This window comes from Belonocnema kinseyi, chromosome 1, assembly GCF_010883055.1.
Source record: "Belonocnema kinseyi isolate 2016_QV_RU_SX_M_011 chromosome 1, B_treatae_v1, whole genome shotgun sequence".
Taxonomy (NCBI): Eukaryota; Metazoa; Arthropoda; class Insecta; order Hymenoptera; family Cynipidae; genus Belonocnema; species Belonocnema kinseyi.
The window spans coordinates 90,029,145-90,040,220 of NC_046657.1; the positions used below are offsets into that span (position 1 = coordinate 90,029,145).

The window sequence follows — 11,076 nt, forward strand, 5'->3', positions numbered from 1 at the left end:
CCCCCTTGACGGCGTGAGATGTACAGTCGCGGAACGGAAGACTTAAGATGCATGCTTTTATTCATGTGCATAACCTTTCTTGTCCCGATATCAAGAGATCTGGGCTCGTTCTTCGACCATGGAACTACTCCAAATGAATGGAGTATTACCGGGATGGCAAGCATGTTCGTTGCAGATACTTTGTTCCTCGCCGACAGTTCGGAAGACCAAATCTGTCGGATGAGACGTTTGTATAGATGTCACATCCTGGACGCGGCTCTGTGGCACGCCCAGGTATTCATAAGTCTCTCCAGCGCATAAGTGTCGTATGGCGCTTCTATCAACGAGCTCAGGATCTTCAGGGATTCCATTAAGTTTTCCTCGCTTCAAATAAACCTTGGCGCATTTGTCTAACCCAAATTCCATTCCAATTTCCTCAGTATATCGTTCGACAATCCCCAGAACTAGATGCAGTTGCTCTCTGTTTTTAGCATAGATCTTAAGATCGTCCATATAAAATACATGAGTGACCTTGTACTTTCGATCTGCAGGTTTTCCGCACAAGTACCCGTTGGAATGGCAATGTGCTAGAGATAGTGGCAATAATGTAAGGCAAAAGAGGAGTGGGCTCATGGTGTCGGCCTGAAAGACAGCTCTCTGAAAGGTGACCTTGTTAGTTGTCACACGATTTTTTCCAGATGAGATAGTAAATCTGGTTTTCCAAAGCGGCATCAATCTCTCTATGCGCCCAACTATTTGCGGATGAACCTTTAAGATTTCCAATAGACAGATGATAAGTCTATGGGATGTCGAATCGAAAGCTTTCCGATAATCAATCCAGGCCATCGATAGGTCACATTGGTAGAATGCTGCATCTTTGCAGACACATCTATCGATGAGCAGGTTCTCCCGACATCCGGCTACGCCTTTCTTTGAGCCTCGTTGTTCATACATTTCTTGCCACACAGGTTCAATTGCCCGAACAATCCTATCATTTAGGATAGCTGTGAATATCTTATAAAGCGTGTTCAGACAAGTTATTGGCCTGTAATTCTTCGGGTCAGTTAATTTGCCTATTTTCGGCAGAAGTATTGTGCGCCCTTCCACCAACCACTCTGGAATCAGCTCTTCGGACTTCAAATATGAGGTGAAAATACGGGCCAAATGCTGATGGGTTGAAGAAAACTTCTTCCACCAGAAGGTTTTGATACAATCTGGTCCCGGTGCGGAATAGTTCTTCATCCCTCTTAATACTTTTTTCACCTCCTCGGTAGTGCTGGGTGGGCATTCTTTATCAGGTGTTATGAGGACAACACATAACTCCTTGAAGCTCTTTATATTTTCTGACTCTTCGTCCAGTCTATGCTGAACTTCGTAGACTTATCTCCAAAATACTTCGACCTCCTCTGGTTTGGGTGGGTGTTCAACAGTAACTGGAGGGTCTTGGAAGAGTCGAGATGGGTCAGAGAGAAACTGTTGATTTTCTCTGACCCACCTCTCCCTTCGCCCTAGACTTCTCTTAGCGTCAGATTGTATCCGTATTCTCTCAACAATATGCTGTCTGATGGTCAGCAGCTTTGACTTGTTAAGTGTGTGATAACGGGTCCGGAGTCTATCTTTATGGCAAGTTGATGCAATCGTCTTTTGGTCTTATGATCAGCCGTTTGTTTTGTTTTACGGTTCGCATCGGCCAAAGCTCTCGCTGCATTATACACACAATAATTGATAGCCCAGAGGTCGGATTCTCCGCAAAAATGTCCACAAAGCTCGTCATCCAATTCAGCCAGATCTTTAGGCTTGAGAGAAACGTTGATGTTGATGTTTCTCCGGGTCGTAAAGCATCGCTCTTCATCTATTGGATGTCTGCCCGCGGTTGGTCTTAGTGTCGCCTCTCTTTCTCTGTTGCCGGCTTGTTCTAGCTGTGGTAGAGTAGGCGTTCCGCTTACATAGCCCCTTTTACGGAGTAGTTCAGCATGGTTTGGCAGACGTTGCTGCGAGAAGTGCGATAGCTCCGGGTGTTTTCCGCAACACAGAGCATGCAGCCGTGCCATGTAACCCCGTTCAGGGACCACACTCGCATCGTAGCACTCTAGCAAGTCGTGATTCAGTCGCTCCGTCCACCCAAAGGTTGCGAGATCCCGCCGATCCATCGCATTGAATCCATTTTCATTGGCTCCCCCAGCTCTAGATTGATCGGCATTGTTGGCCGACCCATTGTCGGAAGCCCTGCGCGTTCTGTTGTTTTGAACCGCACTTACTACAACTATGTTTGGTGTTGTCATTGTTGTTCCCACGAGAAGCTAGTGAAAGGGGTTCGAGACACCTCACCCAGGTGCCATTCAGCTTTCGGCACGGTTTTCACACCTCCGCTTGGGGGTTAACTCCTTCGGGACCACCCCTGGACAATTGTCCGCGACTGTCTATTTATTTTTGTAACCATATTCAGCAGAAGCCCTTGGTACAGGGACCCTCTATCCGCAACCCGAGGACGCGTTCGGTGGCTTTGTCATAGGCCCTTCGGTTTGATTCTAGAGGAATCAAAACCGAACCGAATATATATAGAGGCAATTCCATGTCAATCGGGCCACCTTAAAATCTCGAAAACGGGCTGTTTTTTCACCAAATTTGGCACAGATTACCTTTAACATATGTACTTTCATCTCAAATTTTTTCAGAATAACTTTTTCTGTTCAAAGTTTGATATTTTTGGTTTTGCTAGCAATAAATAAATTACTAAAATGCTAAATTTCAAAATGGTGGCCGAAAAATAATTTTTTTCATTTGTATGTAATGTTCGCTTTAATATCGTAATACCGCTTTAATATTCGTTTTAAAAACCTATTTTTAACAATCCTTATTATTATTATTTAAAAAATATCAATAGCGAATCCAATATGGCGGATAAAAAAATGTTGTACAAGGCCAACCCCAACTCAGTCTTTAAGGGTTTGAGCCATCGTTGATTTCGAATTCGCCATTTCTTTTGCAACATTAATTTGTTTAAACAAATTGTTTAAACAAACAAATTTTACAAAACTAATCGCATGTTTGGATGCTCAAAAAGAAATTAGTTCAGAGCGCAATAATTTTGCTAAAGTAATGACAAATTTGAAATCAGCGATGCCTCCAATCCTTAAAACTATATCTGGTTTATATAGTTTGTGGCTAAAAAATCTTATGGTCACAGAAAAGTTTAAAAGACTGAGTTGGCGTTGGCCTTATACAATATTTTTTTATCCGCCATATTGGACTCGCTATTTATATCTTTAAAATAATAATAAGTGTTATTGAAAATAGGTTTTTAAAACTAAAATTATAAAACGATATTACGATCTCAAAACGAACATTACACACAAATTAAAAAATTTATTTTTCGGCCGCCATTTTAAAATTTAGCATTTTAGTAGGTTATTTATTGCCAGCGACACAAAAAATATCAAATTGAATATTAATATCGGGTTTCTCATTGGTTTTTTTTTCACCTTAAGAATGGTATACCTGGAGATCATGCAAAAAAACCACGTTTTTTGAGATATTTTGGTCCGCTATTTTGAAAAAAAAGTAATTCTAAAAAAATTTGAGATGAAAGTACACATGTTAAAGATAATCTGCGCCAAATTTGGTGGATAAAAAACAAAAAGTCTAGCAAAATTTTTATAAATACCTGAACTATATTATAAAACTAAATATTTTCCTTTTAGACTTGAGAAACTTTTTTAAATGATTTTTTGGTAATAAAAAATTCCTTTAATGTTGCAAATGTTGACAAAATTATACTTGATTCTTTATTTTTAAACTGACTTGTCCCAGAGGTACAACTACTGTCCCCAACGTACTAACTCTCTGCTATAGAAAAAAGAGAAAGGAATTGTTTGGAATCTATAAACTAATAAATAGAAAGAATTTTACATACCAGACAATTTTTATCTTTCTTTTCTCTACATCTGTCTGATATGGGAAATTCATTGGAGCTATTACTTTGAATAAGTATAAGGTAATTAAAAAAAAATTGTCACATCTCATTCTGGTACGTTTCATTCTGTACGTTTGTGTTATTAATTTCACTGTAGAAAAAAGCTGCATTTCTTATTCAATCCTAAAGATCAAGGGCTGATTAAATTCCTTAAATGATTCTTTAAAACTCTGTTTAGTTAGCTATTATTAAAATTAAAATGATTTATGATAAAACGTTTAAGAAAATTAAAATTGCATGATTTCTAAATACAATTTGAAAAATAACGATATAAATAGAGTTGTAAAGATTATTTAGAAAAATACAACTTGCCATTGATCATTAAGATTCAATACGAATTTTGGCTTTTACCTAAAATTAAAGCTAGATCAGAGAAACTAAAAAATCCAAATAACTTTGTTAAATATGTAATTTTAACCTAAACCATTTTATATGGCTTATGCTATATCAATTTTTTATATATCTAGTAATTAAATTGAGAAGTCTTTAAAAACATAAATTTAAAAAAAGTCAACTTTTATAATATTTTCGTCGATTTTATAAATCATTATAGAGGTTTTAATAATTTGGAGATATAGCGTATATCGAGTACATCCTTAAGAATAAAAAATTATCTTAAATAACAACGATCGCGAATGAATAAAAATTTCTTATCGAAGGCTTATTCTCGAAAAGTTTTATTATTGATAGTTAATATAATCCCCAACTGAAATTGCAAATTAAAATATATAAAATTGAACAACTTAAATGAGATAAATGTCAAAAATAAATTTGTCAAATTTAAGATCGTAAACAAATTAACAAACTTAAACATGAAATTAAAATGTTTAAAGCGAAAAAATGTATTTTCGACTGGTAAAACTTTGAGCTATGAAATTTTTTTTGAATCGACAAACTTTTACGTAACACAATCAAAATCGTGTTCAAGTGCTATTATTATTTCCAACATGAGTTCAGAATTTAAATGAGACTTTAAAGGATCCTGCATATTTATTGACAATCTCTGAAAAGAATACATCTATGAATTCTAACTGAAAAAGAAATCTTAGACTCTGAATCCAATGAGTTAATTTTGATTTGAAGCTTATATTTAAATGGACGTGAAAAAGTGTGAAATATCTATTATGAAATGAACCATCCAATTATTTTAGTACTTACATTTCTGACTGAAAAACGTGAAAACATTTTCTTAAGCACTATAAGGCACTCACTAGAAGAATGATGTGTTTTATATTTTGCACACAAATAGAAGGGGCCATTCACAAAATACCGTTAACCGTTTAGAAACTAAGAAATTCAGAATGTACAAGTTCGAAAAATTTCAGATATCTACAAAAGTTTCAGTGCTTAAAATTTGAATCAATATAATGTATCTCGTAAACAGAATAAGATACGTCAAAACAGATAAATTTTTTAAATTTAATTCCAGAATTATAGAGTATTTGATATATAATAATTAGAATAGTCGAGGCTTTCTTATGACACGCAATAAGTTATGAAAATATATTTATAGCAATGAATAATGAATTATAATGATTCGGAATTTCTTGACTATAGTGAAACAAGTTTGTGGAATTTTTTTAGATGTAAATTGATTCTGATGACCGAATTAATTTCAAATCACGCAGATAGGCTCTTATCAAGTTACATAATCATGTGTTACTCGAATATGTTGTTTTTAAAAGCAAATAAGACGACACGTATCTTATCGATTTGCCGGAAACTTTTTTTTACAATGCTAGGAATATTTGAGTTAAAAAAATTGAAAACGCGGATTATCAAAAATTGTTCTAAATTTTTGTTAAAAGTGTGATATTTTTAAATATAATATAGGTAAATATATTTTTCTTTCTAATTCTGATATTATTTATCTCCTTTCAATTTTCTAAATTTATCCTAATATAAGGAGTCTATTTCATTACATTCTGTCCTGTGCCCACACCTTGGAGAGAAGAGAGCATTTTTTTCTTCTGAAAAACGAAAATTCACCTTTTTGGTCCAAACGACACAAAATATGACAAAACTAAATGCACGGGAAAAACTTTATTTTTGTAATATCTTCGTAACAAATAGTAATTATCATTTTATAATAGTTAAAAAAAATTAAAAACTATTTTTCAAATATATTTATATGCATTTGGTGTATTGCTTTTCCCTTAGCACTCAATCAAGTGAAGTTACCTCGTGGTTAAGCGAAAATACCTATTACCTATATTAGATAAACAAATATTAAACTTTCCAAAAATTTGGATAATTTGTTTATAACTCGCGTTTCCACTTTTTAATTAAAATACTTGTAATTTGGCCGAACAACATTTTTTGACAAATCTGTAAGATACGTGACGTATTATTCCTTTTGAAAAACAACATATATGAGTAGCAAATTATTCTGTTACTTGAGTATGGATTTTCTGTCCAATTTGGAATGAATTCGGGTCTTACAGTTTAAAATACAGTGAACTCTTGCCTATTTCAAGGGCCGGGAAACGTGAACATTTGCGTATTTCAAGACTGGAGGCGCCCCCACCTCTAGTGCGAATCGTTGGGTGATTTTTCTTGAGCCACAATAACATAATAACTTTCATAACATTTCCTTTAAATAGTAGAACTTTCCATTTAAAACTCAATATAATAGACTCAAAAAACGACTCAAATATTTCCGAGAATATTGAGTATTGTAGCATGACGTCACAATCATACTAGGATCGGTGGAAATTTCAAGAAGTAATTCTAAATGTAAAAGTCGAAATATGTAGTAATGTTTTTCAAGTTTAGAATCCATTTGCGCAATTCTGTTTTATCCTTTTAACGGATGAAGAACTTTCAGTTTTCAATGAAATAGAATCAACCATCCGAAATTTAAGGTTAATAGCAGCTGATTCTGATTAAATCGAAATGATACACTAACCTCAAATTTTAGATATTTAATTCTATTTCGAGACTTACTTTTGCTTTTATGGCTTATGTAATTTGTTTGCAAACGTTTAAAATTTCATAAATTTAAGGAACATAATTGAGGTGCTGAGAAAGAAAACTAGGTAAGCCCGCTTTTGTAGAAATTCATTGCAAAATTATATATATTTTTTTAATTTTGCAATTTGTACCTTTTTAACGTTTGCTAATTAGACACTTCCTTAAACAAATATCAAAATAATATATATAAATCCTCAAAGATTAAAGTTAATCTTTTAAAATAACAGAAATATAAGATAAAATATTTGTTAATTGTTCAAATGTTTCATTTATCATTATCTTTGGAAAACATAAAACCATTTATCCAATAATCTTATTTTTTATAGAAGCTATAACATAAATATAATTAAATAACCTTGCTATTTTATAAGTTTCAAAGAAAATTCTCACATATTTTCAGACTTTTCAATAGAATTAGTAGCAAAAAACATTATTTTTCAGGCATCTTCTTAAAACTTTTAAAAAATCTCTGTCCTCTAAAAACTTATTTTATAAGTATAAGAATGTTTAATTTTAACATTAAACTATTTACGTGAACAAAATACTTATGCATTTATAGTGTATAAACATTCTAGGTTAATTTAAACATTAAAAGTTTAGGTTAGGTACATATTTTTCATAACTAAGCGAACGTCACAAATTTATCAGTAGTTTCAAAAATATTACCTTTTATACTTTTAAGGAAATGTAACATTCTATCTTTATTTTAAAATTACAGGTGAAAAAAGTCTTCTCACGTTGCATATTTGGATTTAATTTTATGTATCTTGAAAGGAGAACATGAAATTTTGTATTTAAAAGTGTATTCTCAACGCAAAATGTAATACATGAACGATACTTTTACCATTTCTGCAAAAAAGTTCTATTTTTAACACGAAAATATGATTATTCAATGAAATAAATTAATTTTCTACCAAGAAGAAAAATAATTTAATAATTTTGAATAAAAAATAAAAATGTACACACACACAACATATTAATTTATTTCATTGAATCATCATATTTTCGTGTTAAAAATATAACTTTTTTGCAAAAACTTCGTCTCTTTTGGAAAAAGTTAATTATTTTTTTGGTTAAAAATGCAACTAGTAAAAATATATTTTTTTTTTGGTTTAGGATTCAGCTACTTTTGATTACAAAATAAAAATTTATTTTGTTGACACACAAACGCACGCACACGCGCGCGCGCGTATATATGTATATTTTTTATTTTCTTTAAAAATAATTTTTCAATAACACTTTTTTGTGTTCTTGAAGTCTTTCAAACCTCTTCAGAACTTCGATTTTTTCCAAAATCTCCAAAAATTTACATTTTGTTTTAAATTTTTGGACATCTTTTCAACTTTCAAATGATTATTTTTTAACAATTTCCAAAAGTTTTAAGCCTTCTAACTATCATTTAAAATTATTCAAATTTTTCCAACATTTTTCTTAAATTCTGAAAAATTACAAAGATTGCCTTCACATCTTCCAGATTCTGTCATGATATTTTCAAAATATTCTTCTTAAATCATTTTAAAAAATCAGTTAAATTTTTCCATGAACTTTTAATATAAATTTTTAAAACTTTTTAGAAATGTTTTCTGATTTTAAATTAATTTTTAAACTATTTAAAATTTCAAAATGTCTCTTAAACTTACTCGAATTTTTTTATAAACCATAATAACCTTGCTAATTCAAAGATTTTGCTTAAAAATCGTCCGCATTCTTTTTTGAAATTTTAGGGAATATTTCAAAACGTTCTCAAATCTTTGTAGATTTTCCTAAATAAAACTGATTAAAACAAAAAAAATCAGTTTATATTTTCTAAGGAATTAAATGAAATGTTTTAAATATCTTAAAACTATTTTAAATTCTTAAAAGGCTTTTTTATTTTTGAAATGTTAAGAAGTACACATTGCATTTTGTATATGATTATTATTGAATATATTATTTAGATAAACAAAAATTTCCCATAAACCTTAAGTTTTCAGACTGTCCTGTTTAAACGGAAGAAAAAGCATGAACGCAGGTTCCCGGACAACACTGGTGCCGGTAAAATTTTGAGAAATTAATCGAAAATGGCGCGATGTACTTTTCAATAATTGGAAATTATAATTTTTAAAACAAATTTAATCATGCTTGAGAAAAATTCAACTTCCATTTTTCCCTCACTAACTACATTCCCTAAGATTTTCAGGTTTTCGAGGTGAGTCGACACCCTGCCATGTAAAAGTTCAGAGGGCAACTTACGTGCTTATTTGCCCCTATTTAAGCCTTTTCTACGCAGATTACGGACTTTCGAGGTTAGTTTAGAACTAAGTAATTTCTTTGCATATTTAGAAAATTGATTTTTCATAAATAGATTAAAAATCCACGCATATCTACACACGTATGAAAATCAACATCTCAAGCTAAGGTATCACATAATTAATAAAACAGCATACATTTTTTGTCAAAATTTAATAGCTAACCATGTGGATTAACCTGAAGCGAATGACTCCGATAAGACGGTGCCAGAAATTCCACCGGCCACGACAAACCAAAACAAATCAGTTTGATAATCTTTACCAGGGAAGGAAATACGTAAATGGCTTGTGACCAGTGTATACTTTGTTTTGAGGGAATAAAAAATTACATAATTCCTTATGAACCGGATTCGGCATGATCATGTGCGTCAACGAAAATGTAATTTCGTTTGTCTCGAATTCCAAATAATTTTCGACGCTTTTTAAATATGCGGCGCGATAGAATTATTGCCAAAGATCAATTTCGTACAGAAAATATTCTTTAAATGATTGTACATACATAGTTACCTGATAAAACGTCCAAAATTAGTTTAAAAAATACGATGACCCGTGATGAGTAACTTGATCCGTTGGAGCAATTTCCGACACTGTTTTATCAACCAGGTTGAATTGAGCGGGAAAATATTTAATTATAAAATATAAAGTTTGGATAACAGTGATAACAAAGAACTGTCATGATTCATGAGAAAACAAATTGAATAAATAACGTACAAAAAGACGGTTAGTTGTAAATACAGATTCGTCGCAAGTTAAAACGCAGGATAATGCTGCAACTGTTATTTACCAAACGAAAGGCGTCAATTCACGGGTAGAAATCATTACTCAGACAGATGGCGCTAGTATATTTAAAATATGATTCTAGGAATACCAGCAGGTTATCTCTTTATGCTCTTTATCAGGAACAACTTTTATGTACAATAGAGATATCTAAAAATTCGACTTTCAATTTTTGTTGAACCAGAGAGAAATAGAGAGTCACAATGCATTAGAAACATCAGTTGACAGAAACATGGCGCCGCCTACTCGCCCGTATACCCTGGGCGTAAAATACCAACAATCTCAATTCTAAATCTGCCTGTGTCAAAGTCGATATCAGGTTGTGTGCATGCGATATACCTACGATAGCCACGCGACGCACACATGTTAAGGGTTGAGGGCCACTTCAAAGAATCTTTGGCCACTTTCATTTACCTCATGTCGGTCATTGTCGGTGGTGCAGTTTTCTTTGTACACCGACCGAGTCCCGGGAACACTCGTGGATTTAAAACAGATATATAGATCAATCAAATGACCATCACTGGTATATAGGCGAGTAGGGGGCGCCATGTTTCTGTCAACTGATATTTCTAATGCATTGTGACTCTCTATTTCTCTCTAATACAGACATCTCATTATTTTAAATCAAAAGGATTATTTCTGTAAATGAAATAAAAGTTTAATAAAAGAGAGGGATGGTCTTACATTTTTTTTAAGTTTATTGAAACAATAAGAAGGTAACATTGTCACCTCTACGAACTGGAGTTTCTGTTGCAAAATGATAAAGCAAGTGTTAAATATTCATCACACTTATTTATTTCACCTTACTTTTATTTTTCAAATTTTTTGAATATTTATGCATTCACAGAAACATCATGAAATTCGAAAAACACTATATCAAGAACCTGACAAATATAATAATAAAATTGAAGTTAGATGTTTATTTGCAATAAATGCTTCATTTATAACAAATCAAAGCGTAATTGTATCTTTGAGTTAATTATTTTGCTAAACAAAGTATTTTTATCTCTAAGCCAAAGAAATTATTATTCAATTGAAAGACATTTTTGGTAGAGTATAAAACAATACTTTTTATTTAAAAACAAA

At 32.2% G+C, this 11,076-nt stretch overlaps 1 protein-coding gene across 1 annotated transcript in view; it reads right to left on the reverse strand.

The window, feature by feature from the left end:
• The window catches only part of LOC117178746 (spermine synthase), a 25,715-nt gene extending 15,297 nt beyond the window's left edge, over nt 1-10,418 (reverse strand). Inside the window, exons 1-2 of the mRNA XM_033370183.1 lie at nt 10,405-10,418; nt 9,721-9,800 (exon numbers count right to left, since the gene is read on the reverse strand). Coding sequence (XP_033226074.1) covers nt 9,721-9,800; nt 10,405-10,418 — 94 coding nt within the window. The remainder of the gene's footprint in view (nt 1-9,720; nt 9,801-10,404) is intronic.
• Nucleotides 10,419-11,076: the final 658 nt, after the last annotated feature.